Source organism: Phycodurus eques, chromosome 2, assembly GCF_024500275.1.
Source record: "Phycodurus eques isolate BA_2022a chromosome 2, UOR_Pequ_1.1, whole genome shotgun sequence".
Taxonomy (NCBI): Eukaryota; Metazoa; Chordata; class Actinopteri; order Syngnathiformes; family Syngnathidae; genus Phycodurus; species Phycodurus eques.
The window spans coordinates 32086683-32110789 of record NC_084526.1 but is presented as its reverse complement, the minus strand read 5'-3'; the positions used below and the strand labels follow the sequence as shown (position 1 = coordinate 32110789).

Below are 24107 nucleotides of genomic sequence, written 5' to 3'. Positions count from 1 at the left end.
CCCTTGAGAAATATGGCCGAATAGCTGGAATGAAGAGAGTGAAAGATACAGGACAATTAGATGGCGAAATTGTCATCGTTGAGCCAAAATTGAGCCTCTTCTCCCAATAGAAGTTGCAAATGTGAAGAACCCAGGTGTAAAGTGGCAGGTAGACCTTGTTCCAACACATACTTCATCTATTGACCAAACCACAGCTGTCTTGTGCATGTCCTCCACTGACTCCAGTAACTCTGATAAAGGTGCCCACTCAGACAATAGCACCACACCTCTAATTAGAAAACAAAGAAAACATATGAACATGGGAGAGGTTTACTCTACTATGACATCCAAAGAAAGAAACAAACACTAATTAGCAGCCTAACAAACCTAACTCTGAGCTATGATGTAACAAACCCGCCTGTAATACAATGTGTTGTGGTGGAGCATGTGATCAGAAGTCAGCTCAGAAACACCCAATGGATGAGTAGTAGTTTTAGTTTTGTGTACCAGTATTTGAAGTTACACCTGAGTTAAGAGAAACGATAAATACTGTACAGTAACTGATGATGGATCATCCATCCATCCATTTTCTGAGCCGCTTCTCCTAACTAGGGTCGCGGGCATGCTGGAGCCTATCCCAGCTATCATAGTGCAGGAGGCGGGGTACACCCTGAACTGGTTGACAGCCAATCCCAGGGCACATACAAACAACCATTCACACTCACATTCACACCTATGGGCAATTTAGAGTTGTCAATTAACCTACCATGCATGTTTTTTGGGTGTGGGAGGAAACCGGAGTGCCCGGAGAAAACCCACGCAGCCACAGTGAGAACATGCAAACTCCACACAGGTGGGGCCAGGGATTGAACCCCGGTCCTCAGAACTGTGAGGCAGATGCTCTAACCAGTCGGGCCACCGTGCCATGATGGATCAGTAAATTATAATTTCCGTTTTGCTATGGCAGATTGTTTTTATTTTGTGCTGGATCGACATTCCGGAGACAGCATTGATTCCGTCGAGGGTCTCTGTCTGATGCAAGGCAAGGTTCAGAGGACTAAAATAAACTCTTAAATGTGCAGCAAAAACATGCATACAACACACACACATTCTACTCGGGTAGCACTCACACATTACACACTGACAAACGAATGAACACAGAGATGCGACAGTGATAAGCTGTGAAGGGACAATTTAGGGTTGTTTATATTACATAACTAGAATTCAAATTTAAATTGTGATTTTTGTTGTTAAAAAAAAATTAAATGTCTGTGTTTAACTTATTACTAACCCATCCCTCCTCACTGCTTGAGTTGAACCTGATTACAATGTTGTAGTGTTACACACCAAAGTGTTACAATTACAAATGCCAATACATTTTTCAAAGATGGGAAAATATTTTGATCGATTGATAACAAACGAGTACTTGATATTCACTAAAAGCAGCAAAGAAACTCAGACACAAAAGGGTAACAGTACTAAAGCAATGTTTATTAGAATGAAGAAAACGTCACACAGACAAAAATATCTATAAATCTATCGTTTTTCCTCTTTTTGTTGTTCAGACTTTGATAATAACCTTGGACATGTGAAAAGCGTTTACATTTTAATTGTGAAGTCAAAAGGTCTTGCTAACCTACTCGGAACTGTCACAAATGTGCTAAAAATACTTTTTGGTGAGGGAAATAGGTTTTTTCTCTATTATTACTCACACTTTCCACACTAACGTAGCCACACACGTTCAGACCAATATCTTCGCTTTGGCCTTTTTTTATTGGATGCTATGCTTCGCCAGGAGATTATTTTCAAAATGAAGAGTTCAATTCAGGTGCACCTTCAGGGACTCAACCCCTGACAAACATGCACAAATTGCTTATTTATAATTATTTACACTTCTGCAAGGACCAAACATATTTTGTAATTAATTTCTCCAGAGGATCATCTTTCTCGGTGTATGCGGGCCTTGAAATGCTAGTGGATCCTTGTCAGCTCCTCGACAATCTTAATGACCTCGTCCACAGTGGCTTCACGCTTCATGCCGCTGCCGTCATCGATCTGGAATTGAACCACATCGAATTGTGGACCATCATACTTGAAACAAAGCTCGTCAATGCTGGTTATGGGATAATCAAGTACATGGAAGGCCTAGGACAGCTTTGCTTCATAGATTTCTAGCTACACAATTTGATCCTTTATTGTTTTCAAAATGAAAACTATGAAATATAGTACATGTGACAATTTCACACTTTGCATTCATACTTCACCAGTTGGTTTGGCCAAAATATAAGAAAATAAACCCAGAGCAGTGCCACAGCTTGCGCACACGAGGCAAACAGGGCAGCGGCACACAGTATATCTGCTCAGTGACATTCATGTTTTAAATGTGAACAGGACAAGTAGTTGCAGTAAAGTCCCCAATTAACACACATGGGAAAGTTAACTGTTTATTATGTTTGTACACTAACATGTATGTGTTCACTTTGATGGGTTAAATGCAGAGAACAAATTTCGTGTACATGCATGCATGTTCATGACAAGAGGATGATTCTTCTTCTTCTCTTGTTAGACAGCGAGCTAACAAGCTAGTGAGCTAAGTAGCTAAACAGCTCACTCCACTGCAGCGAAGTCATTTAAACCATCAGCGCCTCTCTCAGAGTTTTTGTGTGTGTTAGTCTCCAATTAACACAAACACTGGAAAGTTAACTGTTTATTAAGCATAATTTCAGTAGCACACGTGATTCAGCTAGTAGTTGACTACAGCGAACGTCAAGCTATATTTGATTGACAGGGGAAGGGCTCGTCTTCAGTGGACCTACCACACAGTATTGCAGCTCGAGAGCAGGCCTTATTGTTTTCAAAAAACAACAACAATATTGTATATCATGATTGTTTTTGGTATAATACCATTTTTTTTTTTTTTTATCGTGACAGGGAGATAATAAATTGGTTATCCTTCATTGCTGTATTATCATATCGTTGTTATTGGCAATATACTGCATTCATTTTGTATACCGAGTTACACTCCATTCCAACCCATATTGGATACAATACAAATATTATGTTCCACCTCAGGCACTATGCAGTACAGGGGTGACATGGCAGCAATGTGATAGGGCACGGAGGACGACATCTTCCTTATGCTGCTTTAACCACACTTCATCTCAGAATCAGAATCAGAATCATCTTTATTTGCCAAGTATGTCCAAAACACACAAGGAATTTGAATCCGGTAGTTGGAGCCGCTCTAGTACAACAGACAGTCAATTTACAGAACACTTTGGAGACATAAAGACATTGACAAAAAAACAATTGTGCAAAAAGATGCAGAGTCCTCTAGCACTTAGAGCAGTTCGAATGACTAATATTGCAATAGTCCGGTGCAATGACCATTGTGCAAAGGGTGCTGAGACTTCAAGGAGTGTATGCGGTTTAAAGTGACGAGTATTGCGATCATCTGGGACAATGTTGGTTGTGCAAATGTTATAGATACTCCTCAATCAGTGTGCAAATGGAGCAGATGCTACTCTGGCATGCGTGGCCAGTATACGCAAATAGTGCAGCATGGCGAGACAACTACAGTGAGTGCACGAGTAATACATAATTGGAATGTCTACTAGTTGTAGTTTGCGTTGATCGGTAGCGCCTACCTGAGGGAAGGAGCTGGAAGAGCTGGTGACCGGGGTGCAGACGGTCCGAGAGGATTTTGCACGCCCTTGTCTTAGTTCTGGCAGCGTGCAAGTCCTCAATGGTGGGTAGGGGGGTACCGACAATCCTTTCAGCAGTGTTGATTGTCCTTTGCAGTCGGAGTTTGTCCTTTTTTGTAGCAGCAACAAACCAGACTGTGATGGAAGAACACAGGACTGATTCGATGACCGCTGTGTAGAACTGTCTCAGCAGCTCCGGTGGCAGGCCGTGCTTTCTCAGAAGCCGCAGGAAGTACATCCTCTGCTGGGCCTTTTTGAGGACGGAGTTGATTTTGGTCACCCACTTCAGGTCCTGAGAGATTGTAATTCCCAGGAACTTGAAGGTCGCGACGGTTGACACAAGGCAGCTGGACAACGTGAGGGGCAGCTGTGGCGAAGGATGCCTCCTGAAGTCCACGATCATCTCTACAGTCTTGAGCGTGTTCAGGTCCAGGTTGTGTCAGCCGCACCACAGCTCCAGCCGCTCCGCTTCCTGTCGATATGCAGACTTGTCACCGTCCTTGATGAGGCCGATGACAGTGGTGTCATCTGCCAACTTCAGGAGCTTGACAGTCGGGTTCGCTGAGGTGCAGTCGCTCGTGTAGAGAGAGAAGAGCAGAGGAGAGAGGACACAACCTTGGGGCGCCCCAGTGCTGATGCTGCGTGTGGATGAGGTGGCCTCCCCCAGCCTGACCTGCTGTGTCCTGCCCGTCAGAAAGCTGTAAATCCACTGGCAGATGGCAGGTGAGACGCTGAGCTGGAGAAGCTTGGTTGAAAGGAGTTCAGGGATGATGGTGTTGAACGCTGAGCTGAAGTCCACGAACAGGATCCTCGGGTAGGTCCCTGCACTGTCGAGGTCTTCTAGGATGAAGTGCAGTCCCATGTTGACTGCATTATCCGCAGACCTGTTCGCTTGGTAGGCAAACTGCAGGGGGTCCAGCAGGGGACCTGTGACACTCTTGAGGTGGTCCAGCACGAGACGTTCAAAGGACTTCATGACCACAGATGTCAAAGCGACAGGAATGTAGTCATTCAGACCAGAGATTGCAGGTTTCTTGGGGACTGGAATGATGGTGGAGCGTTTGAAACAGGATGGAACTTCGCACATTTCCAAAGATCTGTTGAAGATCTGAGTGAAGACTGGAGCGAGCTGGTCCGCGCAGACCTTGAGGCAGGATGGGGACACATGGTCCGGGCCTGCCCTTTTTTTAATCTTCTGTTGTTTGAAGATGCGTCTCACATCCTGTTCATGGATGGTTAACGCAGAAGTCAGAGGTGTGGTTGTGGTCGTGGGTGCGGCCGGGTGGGTGTGTGGTGTGAAACTGTCCTTTTCAAATATGCAGTAGAAGGTATTCAAGTCGTTGGCTAGTGTGCTATTGTTCTCAGCTTGGGGGGATCGTCGCTTGTAATTAGTCAGCGATTGGAATGCATGCCAAACTGATTTAGAGTCGTTTGCGCTAAACTGTTTTTCCAACTTTGCTGCATAGTTCCTCTTTGCAATGTTAATTTCTTTAGTCAGCTGGTTTCTAGCTCGATTATACAGGGCCCTGTCCCCGCTCTGATATGCATCTTCCTTAGCTTGGTGAAGCTGCTTAAGTTTAGCAGTGAACCACGGCTTGTTGTTGTTGAATGTCCGAAATGATTTTGTTGGTACACAAACCTCTTCACAGAAACTGATATAGGATGTGACAGTGTCCGTATATTCATCCAGGCTGCCAGCTGAATTTTCAAAGATACTCCAGTCTGTGCAGTCTAAACAGCTTTGAAGTTCCATCTTGGCTTCATTGGTCCACTTTTTGACGGTTTTCACTGTAGGCTTCGCACATTTAAGTTCTTTCCTGTACGTCAGTATTAAGTGAATTAAGCAGTGATCAGACGAGCCCAGGGCTGCACGAGGTATAGCACGGTATGCGTTTTTTACCGTAGTGTAGCAGTGGTCTAAAGTATTATTTTCCCTGGTAGGACAGTTGATGTGCTGCTTGTATTTAGGAAGTTCGTGGTTGAGTTTAGCTTTGTTAAAGTCCCCGAGAATAATGAGGGGTGAGTCCGGGTGTTTTTTTTCAATTTCATTGACTTGTTCGGCGAGCGTTAGCAATGCGGCGTTCGTGTTAGCTTGAGGCGTAATATAGACTCCAACCAGTATAAACGATGCAAACTCACGTGGCGAGTAAAATGGTTTACAGTTCAAAAACAGCGACTCCAAATGCGGGCTGCAGTGTGTGCTGAGCACCGTGACGTCCGTACACCATTTTTCGTTGATATGGAGGCATATCCCGCCGCCCTTTGTTAATGATGAAGCCGGAAAGCATGACGGCGCCATCGGGTACAGCGTCGCAAAGCCAGGTCTCCCTGAAGCACATGGCCGCGGAACGTCCGAAGTCTTTACTGGTCTTTAACAGAAGATGAAGCTCGTCCATTTTGTTGGGTAGGGAGCGTACATTCGCGAGGTGGATCGACGGGAACGCCAATCTGTGTCCTCTCTTGCGGAGTTTCACCTGAATGCCGGCTCGTTTCCCTCTGTGGCGCCGCTTCCGCCTCCATGCGCCGAAAACCGCGGACGCCACTCCGGTGAGTAACTCAGGGAAAAAACTGAGCGGATTCTCGAAAGTTGGTGACAGAAAGTCCGGATTAGCCTCCTTGATGGTTAGCAGGTCTCCCCTTGTGTAAGTGAGTCGTGTAAGGTCTCCAAAGACGGACGAAAAACACAAAGACAATACTAGAGAGCGCGTTACCGAGGCGACCACACTGGTAGGCGCCATCTTGGAATGATGGTACATAAAAATGATGGTACATAAAATCTATTGACTGGTCAAATCAAATCTATTGACTGGTCAAATCAAATCGATTGATTTTATGTACAAGATCATGCAGGATTGGCCCAATATTTTAGAAGTAATTAAATGTTTGGGCTGAGAAAAGCATTCACACAATTGTGCATGTCCACTCCAAAAGACAGAATTAATATGATGGCGACACAGCGTATGAATTAATTAATCTGTTGAAGATAAAGATGATCTAACCTACCTGTAGTGTACTGACGACCTCCTGCATCTTGGCTCTGCCTAGATCCAGGAAACTCTCAATCAGATCACCGTCGATGAATCCTGTGGCCTGATCAGTCTTTCGCTCCGTGTGGAAGGACCTCCAGGTGCGGCAATGTCAAGGGCAATCAATGCAATCTGTCTGAAGATGGTACTCAATGCTATAATTAAAGCTTGTTTCGCCTCAGGTTTACTAAAACCATCCTATTATGTGAAATTATACACTGGACTGATAGTTTTCAGGAAAGTGGTCAGTGAATGACAGTTACTATTAGGAATGGGCATTCTCATCAATGACAGTGAAGCCCAGCCCATTCACAGTTCAGCATAGGGCTGCACAATATAGTGTTTTGAGCATCGTCATCACGATGTATGCAGTGGTGGCTGGTCATTAAGGACACTTGGGGTGCTGCCCTACCGGTCAGCTGCATCACTACCTTGAGTAAGAAAAAAAAAAAAGTAATGAACAACACACGTACATTGGCTGTATGTGTGTTATTCATTACTTTTCACATCCCAAGGTCTGCTGCGATGTTGGTTGACTGTAATATACAGTGAATCAACTGTAATATTGAAAGTGACCAGCATAGGCCCCTGTTTGGACATACTAATAAGATAAGCAACCATGTTACAGTACATTATAATGCTTCAAACAACACAGGGAGCAGCCCAGAGTGTTGATCTTCTTGGATGATAGCTATGAAAGAGGATGCGGGAAACAATGTGATCCATTTTCTATTTCGCTCTTCAAAATTAAACTACTGTGGGCAGGCACGCCGCAGCTGCAGAGTGGACGAGGTGCGCTCAGCGACACTGTTAATGGGAGTAAATATGTTCCTTGATTCTTTTGTAATACAGCACACAATTGTAAAAATAGATTACTAGGGCATTATTTGTATCAGGATGCTGTAGTTAAAACACTATACGATCACATGGTGAAAATATGGAATTTTTCTTTTGTTATATAAGGGTAGATGATAAAATATTTTGTTAATATAGTCAGCCAGAGATACTGGGAATGCAAAGTTATCAATGTCATTTCACCATCGTTCCTGTCATACTGTGTTGCGTGTTTTTGTTTGCACAATAAGGACGAGAGTCCTTTTTATTTTTTAATTCCTAATTAAAGAAAACAAAAAACATTTAAGCAACAGGTTTTCCCACGTTTTTAAGATTGTAGGGTGAAAGCACTAGTGTGGACTGAATGAGTGGTAACAATGGGGAAATGAAATGACAGTATTTTGAGGGTAATAGGCCGTGTCAGCAACATACAGTCCATCCATGTATCCATCTATTTTCTTTACCGCTTCTCCTCACTAGGGTCGCGGGCTGCTGGAGCCTATCCCAGCTATCTTCGGGCGGGAGGCGGGGTACACCCTGAACCGGTCGCCACCCAATCGCAGGGCACATAGAAACAAACAACTATTCGCACTCACATTCACACCTATGGGTAATTTAGTCTCCAACCAATCAACCTACCAAGCATGTTTTTGGGATGTGGGAGGAAACCGGAGTGCCCGGAAAAAAGCCACCCAGGCACGGGGAGGACATGCGAATTCCACACAGGTGGGACTGGGATTTTAACCCCGGTCCCCAGAACTGTGAGGCAGATGTGCTAACCAGTCGGTCACCGTCCCAGCTGCAACAGACCGTATTGAGAGAATAAAAAAAAATATATATTCCAAATTAGGAACTAGTTGATTTTTGGAACTGTGAACTGAGCTTTGAAATAGTTCTCGTAGAATATTAACGTTCCTAACACTGATCCTGTGTTATTTTACATCGCATTATACTGTATATCGCAGGTCTTTTTTTTTGTTTTTTTGTGGGACCTATCCTTCGTTATTCCCTGAAGAGCTCACCTTTACGTCGTCATTGGCCTCAGGGTAAATACTTTCTTAGCCTTGGCGAGATCTTTTGGCATCTTGGTGCCAAGGCACTACATTGATGCAAGTAGAGGAGCCTCATTTAGACAAAAGTAGTACTTTGCCATCATCTTGTGGCATCTATCGGCAATTGGGGGGTGAGAGCATCAGATACTTGTGGATTTGCAGCAGGACTTTGTCTCTTCACTATAATTGATTGACTGATAGACTAAGAATTGTTTGAATTGGGCCTTCAAGCAATTAAGAGAAAATGGTATGCACCATTGCTGCAACCAGCAGAGGCCCTGTTTATTCAGTCTCAAATAGTTTACTTTTGGAAGAACATCGTAAAATCCGCTATGCTATTACATAGGAAGTTGTAAAACGTATATAAACTAAATTACAAAAATCAGTGTTGTCATTTAAATGTATGACCTTTTCAATACCACGTAGTACACGCACCAACTCAACCTCCTTGAGGAAAGTGTGGGGACTATGTGTTGTATCCTTCATTGTAACAGATGGCAGGCATACACGTGAACACACAAAAAAGGATATAAACTGTGTTCAATCTTGCCCACACTCTTGATGACTTTGTTGAGGCGGTTCTGAAGGTCCAGGAGAAGGCTGTACCATCCCTCAGACAGGGAGGTCACCAGTCCTAACAAACACATTCAAGACAAAGGAAAGAATACGTACAGTATTTAGAGGTAACTTAAAGAGTACCATGCATCAGTGAAGGTATCACCAAGCCAGAGTATCAAACAATAAAGACTTTTGATTCAGGGAGAGAAAAACCTTGTCACACTGTTCGTGTAATCTCAAAACACTTTATATATCTCATAATGCAAGTTTCATGCTTGCATGCCAGAACTACTTCGTGGAGAGTGAAAAGTAACATTATTTCATAACATTCAATAATTCATTGTGATTCCGTGCAAAATTTTACAATTGCAAGGCTTTGAGAGTGCAGTACGTGCTCCTCTATGGGAGCAGAAAAAACAACAACTTCTGCATTATTCTGATACACTGGGGGACATAATCTGTATTGAAATATATACAGCTACTCAAAGATGATGAGTGGCACTGAGTTGGAAGATAATCCTCCTGACAGTTTGTGTGATGCCTCTGATATCAAATACTGACTTTTCATCAGAATTATCTTTATTTGCTACTGTACTGTATGTAAAAAACACACAAGGAATTGGTCTCCGCGAGTTCGAGCTGCTCTCGTACGACAAAAGACAGCTATTGTGACAAAACGTACTTTTGACACATAAAAACACACTACTGGGAGTCACTGAGCAATGAAAAGTTATCAGTAATGTGGTAATGATGATACAACTCCAGCTGTGCAAATGATGCAGAGTCCGCTAGCAATTTAATGGCAAGTGGGAAGAAGCTGTTGGAATGTGTGCTTGTTTTAGTTGGCACTGATCGACAGGGCCTACCTGAGGGAAGGAGCTGGAAGTATCCTATGTAGAGTTAAGTGCCTTAAATTGGAGAAATGACCACAAGGCTGCTTTCTTCTACAGGGCTCCACACTAACTTTTGCACTAGCAGCACTGGTGCAATCAATGTTTTCAGTTGGTCGCACCACCACATGATTTGGTCGCACTATTTGAAAAATATGTTACCGTGAACTTGTCTGCAACAAGCAGTAGCAGACAAAACAGGTCAATTAAATTTAAAAAAAAAAAAAAAAAAACCCTAAAAAAACTGTCTGATTTTATTTGATCATTTGTTCGACTCAGAGGGGTCAGTTTTTATAGTGAGGGCTCCTAACTCGCTTCCCTGATGTCCACGCGATGTTGCAGAGGGGTGTCAATCAGGACAGCCCCACAACATCCAGAGCCTTTAGGGATCTCATCCACCCCCGGGGCCTTGCCACCGAGGAGCTTTTTAACCACCTTGGTGACCTCAACCCCAGAGATAGGAGAGCCCGCCTCAGAGAACCCAGACTCTGCTTCCTCATGGGAAGGCGTGTCGGTGGAATTGAGGAGGTCTTCAAAGTATTCCCTCACCGGGTTCGGGCACCGACCACCTTACGGCCACAGCTCCGGTCGGCCACCTCAGCAATGGAGGCGCGGAACATGGAGCACTCGGACTCCATGTCCCCCGCCTCCCCCGGAACATGAGCAAAGCTCTGTCGGAGGTGGGAGATGAAACTCATTCTGACAGTTCCCAGCAGACCCTCACAATACGTTTGGGCCTGCCACGTCGGACCGGCATCTTCCCCCAGCATTGAAGCCAACTCACCACCAGGTGGTGATCAGTTGACAGCTCTGCCCCTCTCTTCACCGGAGTGTCCAAGACATGCGGCCACAAGTCCAATGACTCGACCACAAAGTCGATCGTCGAACTGCGACCTAGGGTGTCCTGGAGCCAAGTGCACGTGTGGACACCCTTATGCTTGAACATGGTGTTCGTTATGGACAATACGTGATGAGCACAGTCGCCCAATAACAGAAGACTGCTCGGGTTCTGATCGGGGGGGGGGGGGCGTTCCTCCCAATCACGCCCTTCCAGGTCTCATTGCCCACGTGAGCATTGAAGTCCCCCAGCAGAACGATGGAATCCCCAGCGGGAGCGCTCTCCAGCTCCCCTCCCTCCAAGTACTCCAAAAAGGGTGGGTACTCTGAACTGCTGTTTGGTGCATAGACACAAACAACAGTCAGGACCCGTTCCCCCACCTGAAGGTGGAGGGAGGCTACCCTTTCGTCCACCGGGGTGAACCCCAACGTACAGGCGCCGAGCCGGGGGGCAATAAGTATACCCACACCTGCTTGGCGCCTCTCACCGTGGGCAACTCCAGAGTGGAAGAGAGTCCAACCCCTCTTGAGAGGACTGGTACCATAGCCCAAGCTGTGTGTGGAGGCGAGTCCGACTACATCTAGTCGGAACTTCTCAACCCCACACACCACCTCGGGCTCCTTCCCTGCCAGAGAGGTGACATTCCACGTCCCTAGAGCCAGCTTATGTAGCCGGGGATCAGATCGCCAAGGTCCCTGCCTTCGGCCACCGCCCAGCTCGCACTGCACCCGACCCCTATGGCCCCTCCCACAGGTGGTGAGCCCATGGGTGCAGGCCTGGCCACCTTCGAGCCCCACCTCAAGGACTGGTTCCAGAGGGGGGCCCCGGTGACGCGTGTCCGGGCAAGGGAAACCTAGATCCATTAATATTTTTCATCATAGGGGTCTTTAAGCAATCATTTTAGATGCTGCAATCCGTGTACATTTAACTGAAAGAGAAAAAAAAATATTTGAAGTTCCTGTTCATTTTGTTTTTTCGATGGTTATATTTGTTTAATCAACCCTAGTCTTTGATGGAATATGCCTCACTATTAAAGGCTAGAATGGATTCTTAAACATTGGCCTGACTCGTTAAAATGCTTTGCATTTTTGCTTTTAGGATGGAAATCCATCCAACAAGGCAAGTTTACTTGAGTTTGTGTGTACTTGTTGACCTTCACCTCTTTCCCAGAAGTATCAGATACATCACAGTCTCAACAGTTTTCAGGGACGACAAGGCTAACAGGGTGATATTTCCACAGGACATATAATGGCAGCATTTTTATTCAAAATTACAAAGATAGTTCTTATTTCCTGTTAAACCTTCCTCAGAGATGTAAGATGGGGAGAAACAAGCGGGTGAAAAGTCTGAAGTTAGGTTCATCTCACATCTGCTAGCCAAGACTCTAGGGGGTTATATACCACGTTCCCATTTTAAAATTTTAATTGTTATTGTTTAGAGCTTCTTTGAGACAATGTGATGCTATATAAGACCTCACACACGTTTACAACAATATGACAGGGCATGATTTTTGACTTTGGGTCAACACAGACAAAAATGACATGAAAATTGATATTCTTGTGACGGTGCCTACCAATCATGCCATTGACTGTTCCAAACAGAACAGAGCCTTGGGTGGGCGTGGAACTTTCTCCCAAGTTCTGCAGTACTAGCGAGCCGTGGCAGAAGACATTAACAAATTCTCCAAGGTGGAAGAGCCCCACTTCCTGGAGGTGCTGACGCTCCTCGTCTGTGGTGGCCGCACTGGCAGAAAGAATATGTCATCGTAATCGCAGTTGTTACAGGGCAGACACGTTGAACAAGGGGAAAAGGGGATAGAAAAAGATGTCAAACGCAATAAAGGATGTTGTCTCAAAGTATTATGTCGAGGTGATTGATTAATCTGACGGAAAACATGAGGACCAGAGATATGAGAGGCTTTGGAAAGGTCAGAAAATATCGGCAGAAATGGATAACCAGGTGAGGAGTAGTAGAGAGAGCATCGGCAAGAGAGACAAAAATACATACAAAAATAAAGGTCTAAGATTCAGCGGTCCAACCTGATGTATTAGGTAGATAAGTGATGGCATAAATCAAATCATTTTTCATACAAAAAAAAAACATCACTCGTTTAATGCTAAATTTGTGAGAATGAATCTTCTGCCTTGGATGTCTCAAAGTAAAACTGAACAAAAATAACTAAGACTGGAAATATACAGAAACACAGTCTTCTCAAAGAATTAGTACAGTACTACATTTGATTCAAACTTGATTACAATTTTTTTAAATTGTATTGCTCGCCCCCATTCAGCTTCTCACCTGTCCTTCTGGCAAACAAACAGATTAAAGGCATTCTCTGCCCCAAGGAAGTTGTCATCGTCCAGGATTTCCACTGCACTCATCCAGTTGGGATTGAAGTCCCGAGCGATCTATGAAATATGCGAGATATGAGCATCTGTTTTAGGACTGACCATCCATAAGTAATAGAGGTGTAACGATTCAGTCACTACATCAATAAATCGATTTATATCCCTAGGATCCAACTGCATCAATCTGTGCTCGACAAGTTGGCCTTCCGGACGAAATAAATCAATTTAAATTTGTTTTAGAAGGTGATCAATCAATTGTATTGATACTAGGATTTAAGCACGGCAGACTTTGTATAGATGCGTGTGTTTTAAAAAAAATTTTTGGAGCACTTTTAAAGACGTAAAGTGTTACTCGATTACGTTGGCCCGTCTATGAAACTATCAGGCCACCATTACCATTATGGTCCAGTGTGTGGAAACACTTTGCAAAGACAGAGATGTTCTAATGCTCACTGTTTCAGCAACCACCTACGAAGGTGTCATGGGATTTTCTGCCTCGTTGCTCACTTGTGCAGTCTAGTGGGTATGCATGTCATTGCCCTTTGAAGTAAAGAATATCATCATCAAAGCCACAGTGCCTCGAGGTCGCCTGCACAACACATGCCATAGTTCACAAAACTCAACCTGCCAAAGTGGCTAGTGGGGGAGGCAATGATACTTGCAATCCACCGGCGTTTGGCTAGTTGACCAGTGTTAACGTAAAGCCCTGATCTCGGATAGGTAAAGCCTCATTTCGACCAAGCAGTTCAGTTACGTTCTGTCCAGTCTGCATTTTGTCACCCATTGTAAATAGACTGGCACCATTCACCTTTTTAGTAGCCCTTCATTGGGGTGCTGGTTGCAGTGGTAGGGAATGTTGGCTGAGTGAAGACAATAAGCATAACTCCAAATCCATCATATGGATGAAATTGAGTAAATGTTTTTGTATTTAATTTTAAATTATAGTTTCTATTTGCATCTTACATAGTAGTCTGATCTTAGCCCTTCAGTGTGAGCTCCACGTGTGGCTCATTGTAAATTCTTTTAATCTTTCCATCTCAAATCGATTTGCGTTTGAGTTGCTGGAAGGGATACGTGTATGCTGGTAATGTTACTGCTGGCGGAGAAAAAGGAAAAAAAATTTCATTGGCCAAATTAACAATCAAAATAAACATTAAAAAACAAAAGATATATTGATAAATATATAATAAAATATTAATAAATACACTGTTGAACCCTTTTAGCGTTCATGGTGCCGTAGTACCTCTTCAAAGTTGCCCTCCATGGGTTTGTATGCCAGCAACAAGACGGACCTCATCAGATCTCCCACCAAAATAAAATCTCCTTTGGTCTTTAGATAAAGGGCCATAATGTTGTTGTAGTGGTTGCACTCGGTCCGTAGCTCTTTCTCGGCCGTCCACTCATACAGACGGACCTGAAACACACTCAGGGTGAGTAATTGTTTGTTTTGTGAACAAGCTTGAATCATTTAGCTGTGCTTGTGTTTCATGTAGGTGCTGAATTTGCAAGTAGAGCAGGCTATTATTTTGGATATGGTGCGCCTCAGCAATCGTGACAATAAACTGTTGATTTGTCTGACTTATAAGAATCCATACTAAGTAGCCAGGTAATTGATAATTCCCCTCAGCATTTCACACTATTGAGGGTGAATATGTAAGATTTCCTGCTCCACATAACTGCCAAGACACCAGGTAATAATCAAGGTAATAATCATCCTGCAGTCAAAAGTTAGATAAATGCAATAGTCAGCTGGATGGACATTTTTTAAGTATATAATTTCTCAAAACAATGTATGAAGGAATCATAATTAACAATTACGTGTTCTGTTAATTGACTCAAATGCACCTTTTAGTTTAATACCTTATTTGGGGGAGTGCAAAGTGATTTATGTTTAAACTATTTGTTCAGTAAGCAGATGTACAAAATGAGGCCGCCTGAGTTTCACAAATCGGCAAGCCCTGACTTTTTGATTTTTATCTTAAGATGAGGCTTCTTTTCAGGCTTTAATCCTTTTAGTCTATCTACAACGCAGCATGGATAAATTTGGCATTACACGGCAGTAGTGTGGGAGTAGTTTCTTTCACACTGTGTCAGAGGTTTCACAGAACAATCTATACCAGATAAATCTATTTGGAACGCAAGACTTCAAAATGACTGAGGAGGCACTTCTCCAACCCACCTCTGGCTCTTACGCTCTTTCACCAGTCACAGCCTTGTGGTTCTAGCATCCAAATTTGTAGGAGGGAGACGACATACAGTACTGGCTCTGGCGGAATTTGGTTACTAGTCTGAATGAGTTTGAGCAGATGAAATGATGATCAAATGTAGTTTTACAAAAATGATTATTTTTTTGTAATATATATTTATATTCTAATAACTGACTTTTTAAGAGTATGTAAAGTCACAGTAACTCATTACCACAATTTAACTAACATTATTTGAGCAACTTTATGTCAGAGTAAATATAAAAGTATACTTTATGGGTCGTGAGTGTTTTGGAGATAAAATGCCAAGGCTTCATCGTATATTGTTATTTACATATTGTTAGGCATTTATGAAACTATTTGTCATAATACACAAGTGCATGTTAATGCGTGTATGGCTTCAGAACTGTTATCCTCCTCAAAAATTAAAATGTTGAGTTTTTTTTTTTTTTTTTTTTTTTTATAAAGTCAGCAAATGATAATTCGTTCAGGTATGCAACTCTGTCAAAATGGGGATTATGTTAAAAACTTGTGGTTTGTTTGCCGTACTTTTTAAAAACTAAATGAAAAATAAAATTCCAGTGTGAACGAGCCTTTAGCTTTTAAGTAGACCTTCAAATTTTATGAGGGTTATTCGCAATATACTGTTGTCTTCACTTTTACGACAAAGAAATAGTCAAGTGTTATGTCGGAATTGAAGCAGTGATTACCGTGCTATTGATACTGGCTAAGAGTTTGCCATTGAACTCAACCATTGAGTAGACAGCTCCTTTCACCTCCTTTTCTGCTACAGTTTGTAGCTTTCCTAAAGGGAGGAGAATGCCAGTTAGCTTCAACCTGGACTACAAGATCTTAGTGAAGCACAGCTCAACTACAGACGTAAAAAAAAAATTTTTTTTAAACAAAAACAATCAATGGGTTGTGCACCACTGGTACAAGTGTGCGAAGCAGGCAATACACCTTGGAAAGTATGCAGCATGAAAGGAAATGAAGTTGTAGGGGTGAGGGACACGTCTGATCAGAAGTGATAAGCAGTGATTAAGTGAGAAGCGAAACAAGAGCATGCATGGTAGGACAAAGTATCCCTGAGTGAAGAAAAAGGACAAAATGGATAAGAAAATGAAACCAGCTATACTATGACAAAAGCAAAGAAAAATGAGATAGATGTGAAGACAAACACCGTATGGTTGCAAAAAAGGAAAAAAAACAAAGATTAGTTTGCCTGTATTTGGAAAAGAAAGACAATAAGCCTATACTTACCGTCAGTGTAGTGGAAGACAATTATACGTCCCTGCTTGGGCTCAGCCTCCTCTGGGTAGACCATGGCAGTGCCGACGATGAAGTAGACTGATGGGTCTTTTCCCAGTCGGCAGGACACCATGCTGAGGGCATATTCACTTGGGAGGAACTGATGGGCATGAAGCACTGATAAAAACGCACAACAAAAATATGTTAGAGTAGCACGATGCTTAAGTCTTTCAAATGTGAATGTCGAGTTTTTGGCAGCAAATAGTTTTACCGTGCAAAGAAAGTCAGACGGAAAAGTAGAAATCCAAATTTTGGACTGTGCATGTGATTTGATTCACGCCTGGTAACATGTTTTGTCCCAAAAAGGTTTTCACCATAGTGTGACTGGCTTTAGGTACTGCTTTCTTGCTATAATTACACTGTTATAGATATAGATCCACATAAGAGGTACACAGGTGCACTGAAAATTAAAAGAGCACCAGATTCAGATTGTGTTACTCCGCATTGGTGTACCAAACATTTTGCAGTACAGACCATGAGCCACTTGCCTGCTTTTAGCTAAGAAAATACAGCTCAGATTTTATTTGGAATAATAATTTTGGGGGGGAATAAAACAGTGCAGGACATACAGTGCATGCGGAAAGTATACACAGCGCTTCACTTTTTTCACATTTTGTTATGTTACAGCCTTATTCCAAAATGGAATAAATGTATTATTTTCCTCAAAATTCGACACACAACACCCCATAATGACCATGTAATAAGTATTAACAGACTTTGCCACAAAGCTCAAAATTTAATTGGAGTCCAACTGCAGTAAATTCAGTTTATTGGGCATGATTTAGAAAGGCACACACCTGTCTATATAAAGGTCCCACAGGTGACAGCGCATGTCAGAGCACAAACCAAGTATGAAGTCAAAGGAATTGTCTGTAGACCTCCGAGACAGGATTGTCACGAGGCACAAATCTGGGGAAGGGTACAGAAAATGTTCTGCTGCTAGAAAGTTCCAATGAGCACAGTAGCCTCCATCATCCGTAAAGGGAAGAAGTTCCGAACCACAAGGACTCTTCCTAGAGCTGGCTGCCCGTCTCAATTAAGCAATCGGGTGAGAAGGGCCTTAGTCAGGGAGATGACCACCATCTGGCCCAGCCAGATGGTGGCCCAGCCAGTGACCAGACTTGATTCCGATCAAACATCTCTGGAGAGATCTGAAAATGACTGTTCACCGACGTTCTCCATCCAGGAGCTACAAAGAGGAATGGGCGAAACTGCCCAAAGATAGGTGTGCCAAGCTTGTGGCATCATATTCAAAGAGACCTGAGGCTGTAATTACTGCCAAAGGTGCATCAACAAAGTGTTTTTGTTGTATCCTGAAGACATTTGTGTTTCAGATCAAATGATGAATATGAGACAGAAGTTCAGAACTCCAGCTTTAATTTTTTGGTATTTACATCGAGATGCGTTGAACAACTCAGGACACAGCCCCTTTTGCTCGAAGCCACCCACTTTTCAAGTGAGCAGAAATATTGTGACATTATTAAATTAACTTAGTGAATAATTTAATATTTGGTGGCATAACCCTTACTTGCAATAACTGCATCAAGCCTGCAACACAGAGACTTCACTCCACTATTGCATTCTTCATTTGAAATGTTTTTCCAGGCCTTTTCCGTAGCCTCTTGTTTCTGGGTTTCACCCTTCAGGACCTAAAATGCATGTTCCATTGGGTTAAGGTCCGGTGATTGACTTAGCCAGTCTAAGACCTTCCACTTTTTCAACCAGATTAAGTATTTTGTTATGTTGTGATGCCTTCATCCCTACCCTCTGGAGGTTGGCAGTGATGTCACTGACTGTTCTCTTTGGGTGTTTCTTCACAGCTCTCAAAGTTTCTGTCATCAACTGCTGTTGATACCCTTTGCCGACCTATTCTATGTCTGTTGCTCAGTACACACCAGTACATTATTTTTCAGGACATTCCAAATTGTTGTATTGGCTATGCCCAATGTTTGTGCAATAGCTTTGATCGATTTTCCCTCTTCTCTCAGCTTCAAATGGTTTGGTTTTCTCCCATAGGCAGCTCTCTGGTCTTCATGTTTGCTTGACAGCAAATGCAGTTTACACAGGTGAAACCCAAAGCCAAAAACAAGCACTAATGTTTAAGCAATCAATCTAAAAGGCAACACCTGAGCAACGAGAAACACCCATCAGTCACATGTTCCAATACTTTTGCTCACTTGAAAAGTGGGTGGCTTCAAACAAAAGGTGCTCTATTGTGAGTTATTTAACACATCTAGATGCAAATACCATGAAACAAAAGCGGGAATTCTGAACTTCTGTTTCATATTCAGCTGTTGATCTGAAACCCAAATGTCTTCACTATACAACAACAAAAACAGGAATTGATCTTGCCGTTCCAATGCTTTTGGAGGGGACTGTACATACATGTGATGTCTTAATTTTTATTTGTAATACGTTTGCAAACATTTCAAAAAATGTTTTTTTCGTGTCATTGTAGGATGTTGTGTGTAGAATATTGAGGGGCAAAAAATATTTATTCCATTTTAGGATGAGGTGGTAACGATGGAAAAAGTGAAACACTCTGAATACTTTCCGGATGCACTGTAGTTGATGGATTTCTGCTACTGTTTGATGCCTGTGGTTTAACTGAGTGGAAAATAAAACAGGTGTCGGTATCCAGTGACAAAGTGCTGTCAACGTAGGTGTTTACAATAGGGTCGTTAACTAAACACTTCAGATGATGGCTGTCGGGATTCCCTTATGCATATTCTGTGCACACCATACACCAGGGTTCCCAACCACTGGGCTGCACAAAGAATGAACAAGAATCTTTTTTTTTTTTTTTTTTTTTTGACCGTGAAACGGGGTTTCAGTAGTGTTGTGTCATTTTGCAAACAAATCTTTTGAGTGAATGTACTGAATAGATTTACTTCACCAATTGATTTGTCTTAAGTTTAGTTGAGCTCAGCTGCTCGTGAAGGGCTTGTGGGCATCACGGTATCGCTGCACAGTGGCAGGTCAAAGTGCAGTGCGCCGCAGGGCTCCCATTAATTTCGACAACTACATTCAGCGAGCGTAATGGTTCGTTGTATATTTATTTATTGTTATTATGGCGCCCGTCCATCAAAATATGGCTGTACGCGAAACTGTTCCGTGGTGCAAAACAACGTTCGGCGCTGCTGTAGAGCAATGAGTCAAAACAGCTGATCACGCAGTCCCATACAGTAAAGTCTTCAAGTTTTTCCAGTGGGGTGGGTGGGTCATCCATAAACTCATCAAGCAACAAACTCAGGTGCTCCTTTGAGAACCAAACCAAAATTGTTATGGTCACCCCAGTTACACAGCTGATTAGTTTAACAAGTACTGGGATTACGAGGACTACGGATTGGCACATTCAAGGCTTTTTCCAATCATGATAAAAAAATACCAGGGACACTGGCTTGCGATGAATTTTATACTAATGCATTGAAAAGTTGATAGTGATGTGTACATGTGACTAGTACTATGCCACTAGCATAAAAAAAATCCATGTAAAATCTACATGGAATATAGGAAAGTAAACACAAGCTTGGTCATCCCTTTGTCTGCTCAAGTAGCATTTGGAGGTAATACTTAATACTTGTTTTTAAAAAAATAAATAAATAAAAAATAAATATGCTCTATTTCAACCTTGGTGAGTTCCAGCGTGTGTAAAAATACAAGATGATATATTGTGGAAGTAGTTTTATTTCCCCCTATTGTGGAAGGATACCTTTCATTTTTAATGCTCGTATTTGACACAGGGCAGAGGCACCCTGCGGTGCTCCAAGCAGAATAAGTATTATATATCCAATAAAACATATTTGACATGACCAATATCAATAATGCAGCAACTGAGAAATTTAGCCTAAGAAGTGTGTTTAAGTGAGTGACCGATTTCAGTAGCCCTTTAAAATGACTATATTTAATGTTATTATACAATCATAGTTGAAAATGATTATACAATAAACATGCACTTCTTTTGTCATGTCAGTTTTAGCCAACAGTGCAAATAAAGAGTGCTATGGGAATATGCCAGCGTGAATACTAAATATTTATTAAAAATATAAACTGAAAAAAGATAATTAAATGGGCAAACATTGATGTATTGGATTCACATGTGGGCACAACCTGGTGAGCTGGTCCCTAATTTACAAATATTTAAGTAATATGTGCCCTAATTTATGCAGGTATGTGAAGTCCTGGGTTTTTTAAAGCAAGGCTGTGTGCAAGGAAATCTGCGTTACAAAACAAAACCGAGCCCACATAAGTGTTGAGCAATAATCCAATATTGGTTGTGTTTAATACATAAGAGACCTAAAAGCAAGGATAAAGTAAATGCAAATTTGTTGCTGCACCTGTTTTAATATGTATGAGCAAATAATAGTTGATGAATGAATGTCATGTCAAGGCTGAGGAAAATACAGTGTGGATTGACCTTATAAACTCCATAATTATTCTCGAGGCAGAGCGTATTGTTTTCCAATCAGAGCAGAGGCGCCATATGAAGGTGCCAGCGCTGAGATCAAAAAAAGAAATGTACATCTGGCTGTCTCACCTTCAAAGGTGTGCTGATCCACGACTAGCAGACTGTGAACCTCTACCTCGTCGCCAAAAGATGTCTCATGGGGAGAAGTGCTGCTGGGAAAGAGCTTACTAGAGCTCACGCTGCTGGAGAGAGCCTGGAAGGATGTAGATTGATGAGATGGGACAGGTACTGAAATTAATACAAAGAGAATTATAATAAGCTCTATATAGCGATTCACATCTCTGTCTGCAAGAACTCAAAGGCCTTTTCACACCGCACTTGCTCAATGTGAAAGGACTGCGCGACAGAGTGGCAACAACCATGGTGCCCCGGTCCAGCGTGCCCAAATTTGGAAGTGCTGACGCAGCAACTACCAGGAAGTAAATAGGAAAGTTTTCCCGCTGGAGAAGTAGACCGCACCACGGCAACTTCGGCAAGATGTATCTTTCTGATTTGCAAAAGAAACCTCCGTCCATCGCTGTGCCTTTTGAAATACGTTGCGGCATGTATCCCAAAGTCCGGGACACAAAGACACTGGAAAAAGAGCTTCCTCCAGTTTCCCCATTATAAGTCCACCAAAAAAAAGCACACTGAAATCACTGCGTCAACTCTTCTTCTACTGGAGGAGCCTTCTGACACCACAGTGACGCCACTCTCGAATAGAACATTTTTTTATTCAATTTCGTTCTGCAGAGCCTCAGCCACCCTCTGCATTTCTGCCCTGTGAGATGCCAAACCGCACTGCCGCCCCCTCAGCACATACACAATAAATGGGAAAGTAGTTGTGCACTCTGGTAGTAAATGTAAATTCATATAACATGTCCCAACGGGGTGGCTGAGATTTTTGACATGTTGAACACCACAGTGGTGCTGTGGGGAGTAAATAGTGCTCAAAGGATAGTGGAATGGTTCAACATTTGCGGATTTCTTTCGAAAGCCGGTAGTTCAATTGTATACGTGTATGTTATTTATCATTTATCAATGGGAAAATCCAAAAATCCAATCAATTTATGCGTTTATTTTACAACTTATTGATTAGTTATTTAAGTATGGAAACTAAAATTTAAATATAACTTAAAAGAATCATAAAATAAATTAAGTAAAACAAATAATATATTACGATAGAATTTAAAAAAAAAAAGAAAATAAATCATGGCTAAAAACCTAGCACGTTTTTCGCCATGACTGTATTGTCTAAAAAAATAAAATAAAATAAAAAACAATTTTAAAAAAATACAAAATAAAATAAAAGCCAATAATTTAACAAATACAATTAAAACAAAATTTACATTAAAATTATCTCATTGTTCTAGCATTTAACAAATATCTATTATTTTGTAATTCTAATTGACCTAAAACAGAAAACTATTTAATCTGTCCTGTCTCTTTGGTTCATATATTTTGTGCTTCTAACAATGGGACAGTCCTCATGAACAGAATCGTCACAAAACATGCAGAATGAACATATTAATGACACAGAAATAAAAGCATACATTCAGGGTACTCATGCAGACTTGTACACGTTTGTACTGGCGTGATTGCCTTAATTTTATTGTTTATATCAGAATCAGAATCATCTTTATTTGCCTAGTATGTCCAAAACACACAAGGAATTTGTCTCCGGTATATATAGACAGGGTGTCCCGTTTTATCTTTATTATCAGATTTTATCTTTTTTAATCAGATAAACGGTGTCCCGTTTATCTGGTTATTCTCAATCTGATGATTGGCCTTTTAGGGCTGATAAAATGATAAGAAGGGGATTGTTCTTTGTTGAACAGTCATCAATCATCCCTCCTCCCCCAGCGTCAAGAAGAGACAACGTAGACCTTCTTAGGTCTACGTTGGAATGTTGGGGTTCGCTGAGTGGATTAGGGCGCAGGACAACCCAGGTGCTGTGGTCGTTGGCCTGGGGAGTCGTTACAACAGATACAGTAATCCTACGCTATATCACTGTTCTAGCTTCGCGGTCCCGTTATATTGCAGACTTTTATTACAGTTGTTACTCTATTTTTTTCATACTGTTTGAACAATATTTTTGTGTTATCCATCCTCGTCATCCATCCTCGTCACGAAAGCAAATTTTTTAGAACGATATATTTTCCCATAATCTATCAAGACAAACAGTAGTATGTTTTTTATGCACTGATATAAGAGCATAATAAATCAAGTACATAATTTTTTCAAGAACAATTCGCTTTTTCATTCTAAGCCAAAGAATAATGAACATTGACATTGTGATGCAGCCCTATGGGGGGCACAATCCAGTGCAAACTGTAGGCCGGTCCCAAGCCCGGATAAATGCAGAGGGCTGCGTCAGGAGGGGCATCCGGCTTAAACCTTGGCCAAACAAATATGAGTGTTCATCCAAAGAATTCCATACTGGATCGGTCGTGGCCCGGGTTAACAACGGCCGCCACCGCCGCCATCAACTTGCAGGGCGCCGGTGGAAATTCAGCGACTGTGGGTCGAAGAAGAGATGTAAAACGGGTTCTTCGGCAGAACGAGAAGAAGAAAGCACAGAGCCTAGAACTGAATGTGGGGACTTTGAATGTTGGTACTATGGCAGGAAAATCTCGGGAGTTGGTTGACATGATGATTAGGAGAAAGGTTGATATATTGTGTGTCCAGGAGACCAGTTGGAAAGGCAGTAAGGCTAAAAGTTTAGGGGCAGGGTTTAAATGATTTTACCATGGTGTAGATAGGAAGAGAAATGGAGTCAGGGATATTTTAAAGGAAGAGTTGGCTAAGAATGTCTTGGAGGTGAAAAGAGTATCAGATCGAGTGATGAGGCTGAAACTTAAGTTAAGGGTGTTATGTATAATGTGATTAGCGGCTATGCCCCACAGGTAGGACGTG

At 42.2% G+C, this 24107-nt stretch overlaps 1 protein-coding gene across 1 annotated transcript in view; it reads right to left on the bottom strand.

The window, feature by feature from the left end:
- Window positions 1-1449: 1449 nt before the first annotated feature.
- Window positions 1450-24107, bottom strand: part of ddb1 (damage-specific DNA binding protein 1) — a 61654-nt gene continuing 38996 nt past the window's right edge. The window contains exons 19-27 of the mRNA XM_061670331.1: window positions 21279-21402; window positions 16694-16858; window positions 16144-16238; window positions 14473-14643; window positions 13180-13289; window positions 12455-12624; window positions 9127-9229; window positions 6687-6810; window positions 1450-2034 (exon numbers count right to left, since the gene is read on the bottom strand). Of these exons, the coding sequence (XP_061526315.1) occupies window positions 1951-2034; window positions 6687-6810; window positions 9127-9229; window positions 12455-12624; window positions 13180-13289; window positions 14473-14643; window positions 16144-16238; window positions 16694-16858; window positions 21279-21402 (1146 nt within the window). The 3' untranslated portion in view covers window positions 1450-1950. The remainder of the gene's footprint in view (window positions 2035-6686; window positions 6811-9126; window positions 9230-12454; window positions 12625-13179; window positions 13290-14472; window positions 14644-16143; window positions 16239-16693; window positions 16859-21278; window positions 21403-24107) is intronic.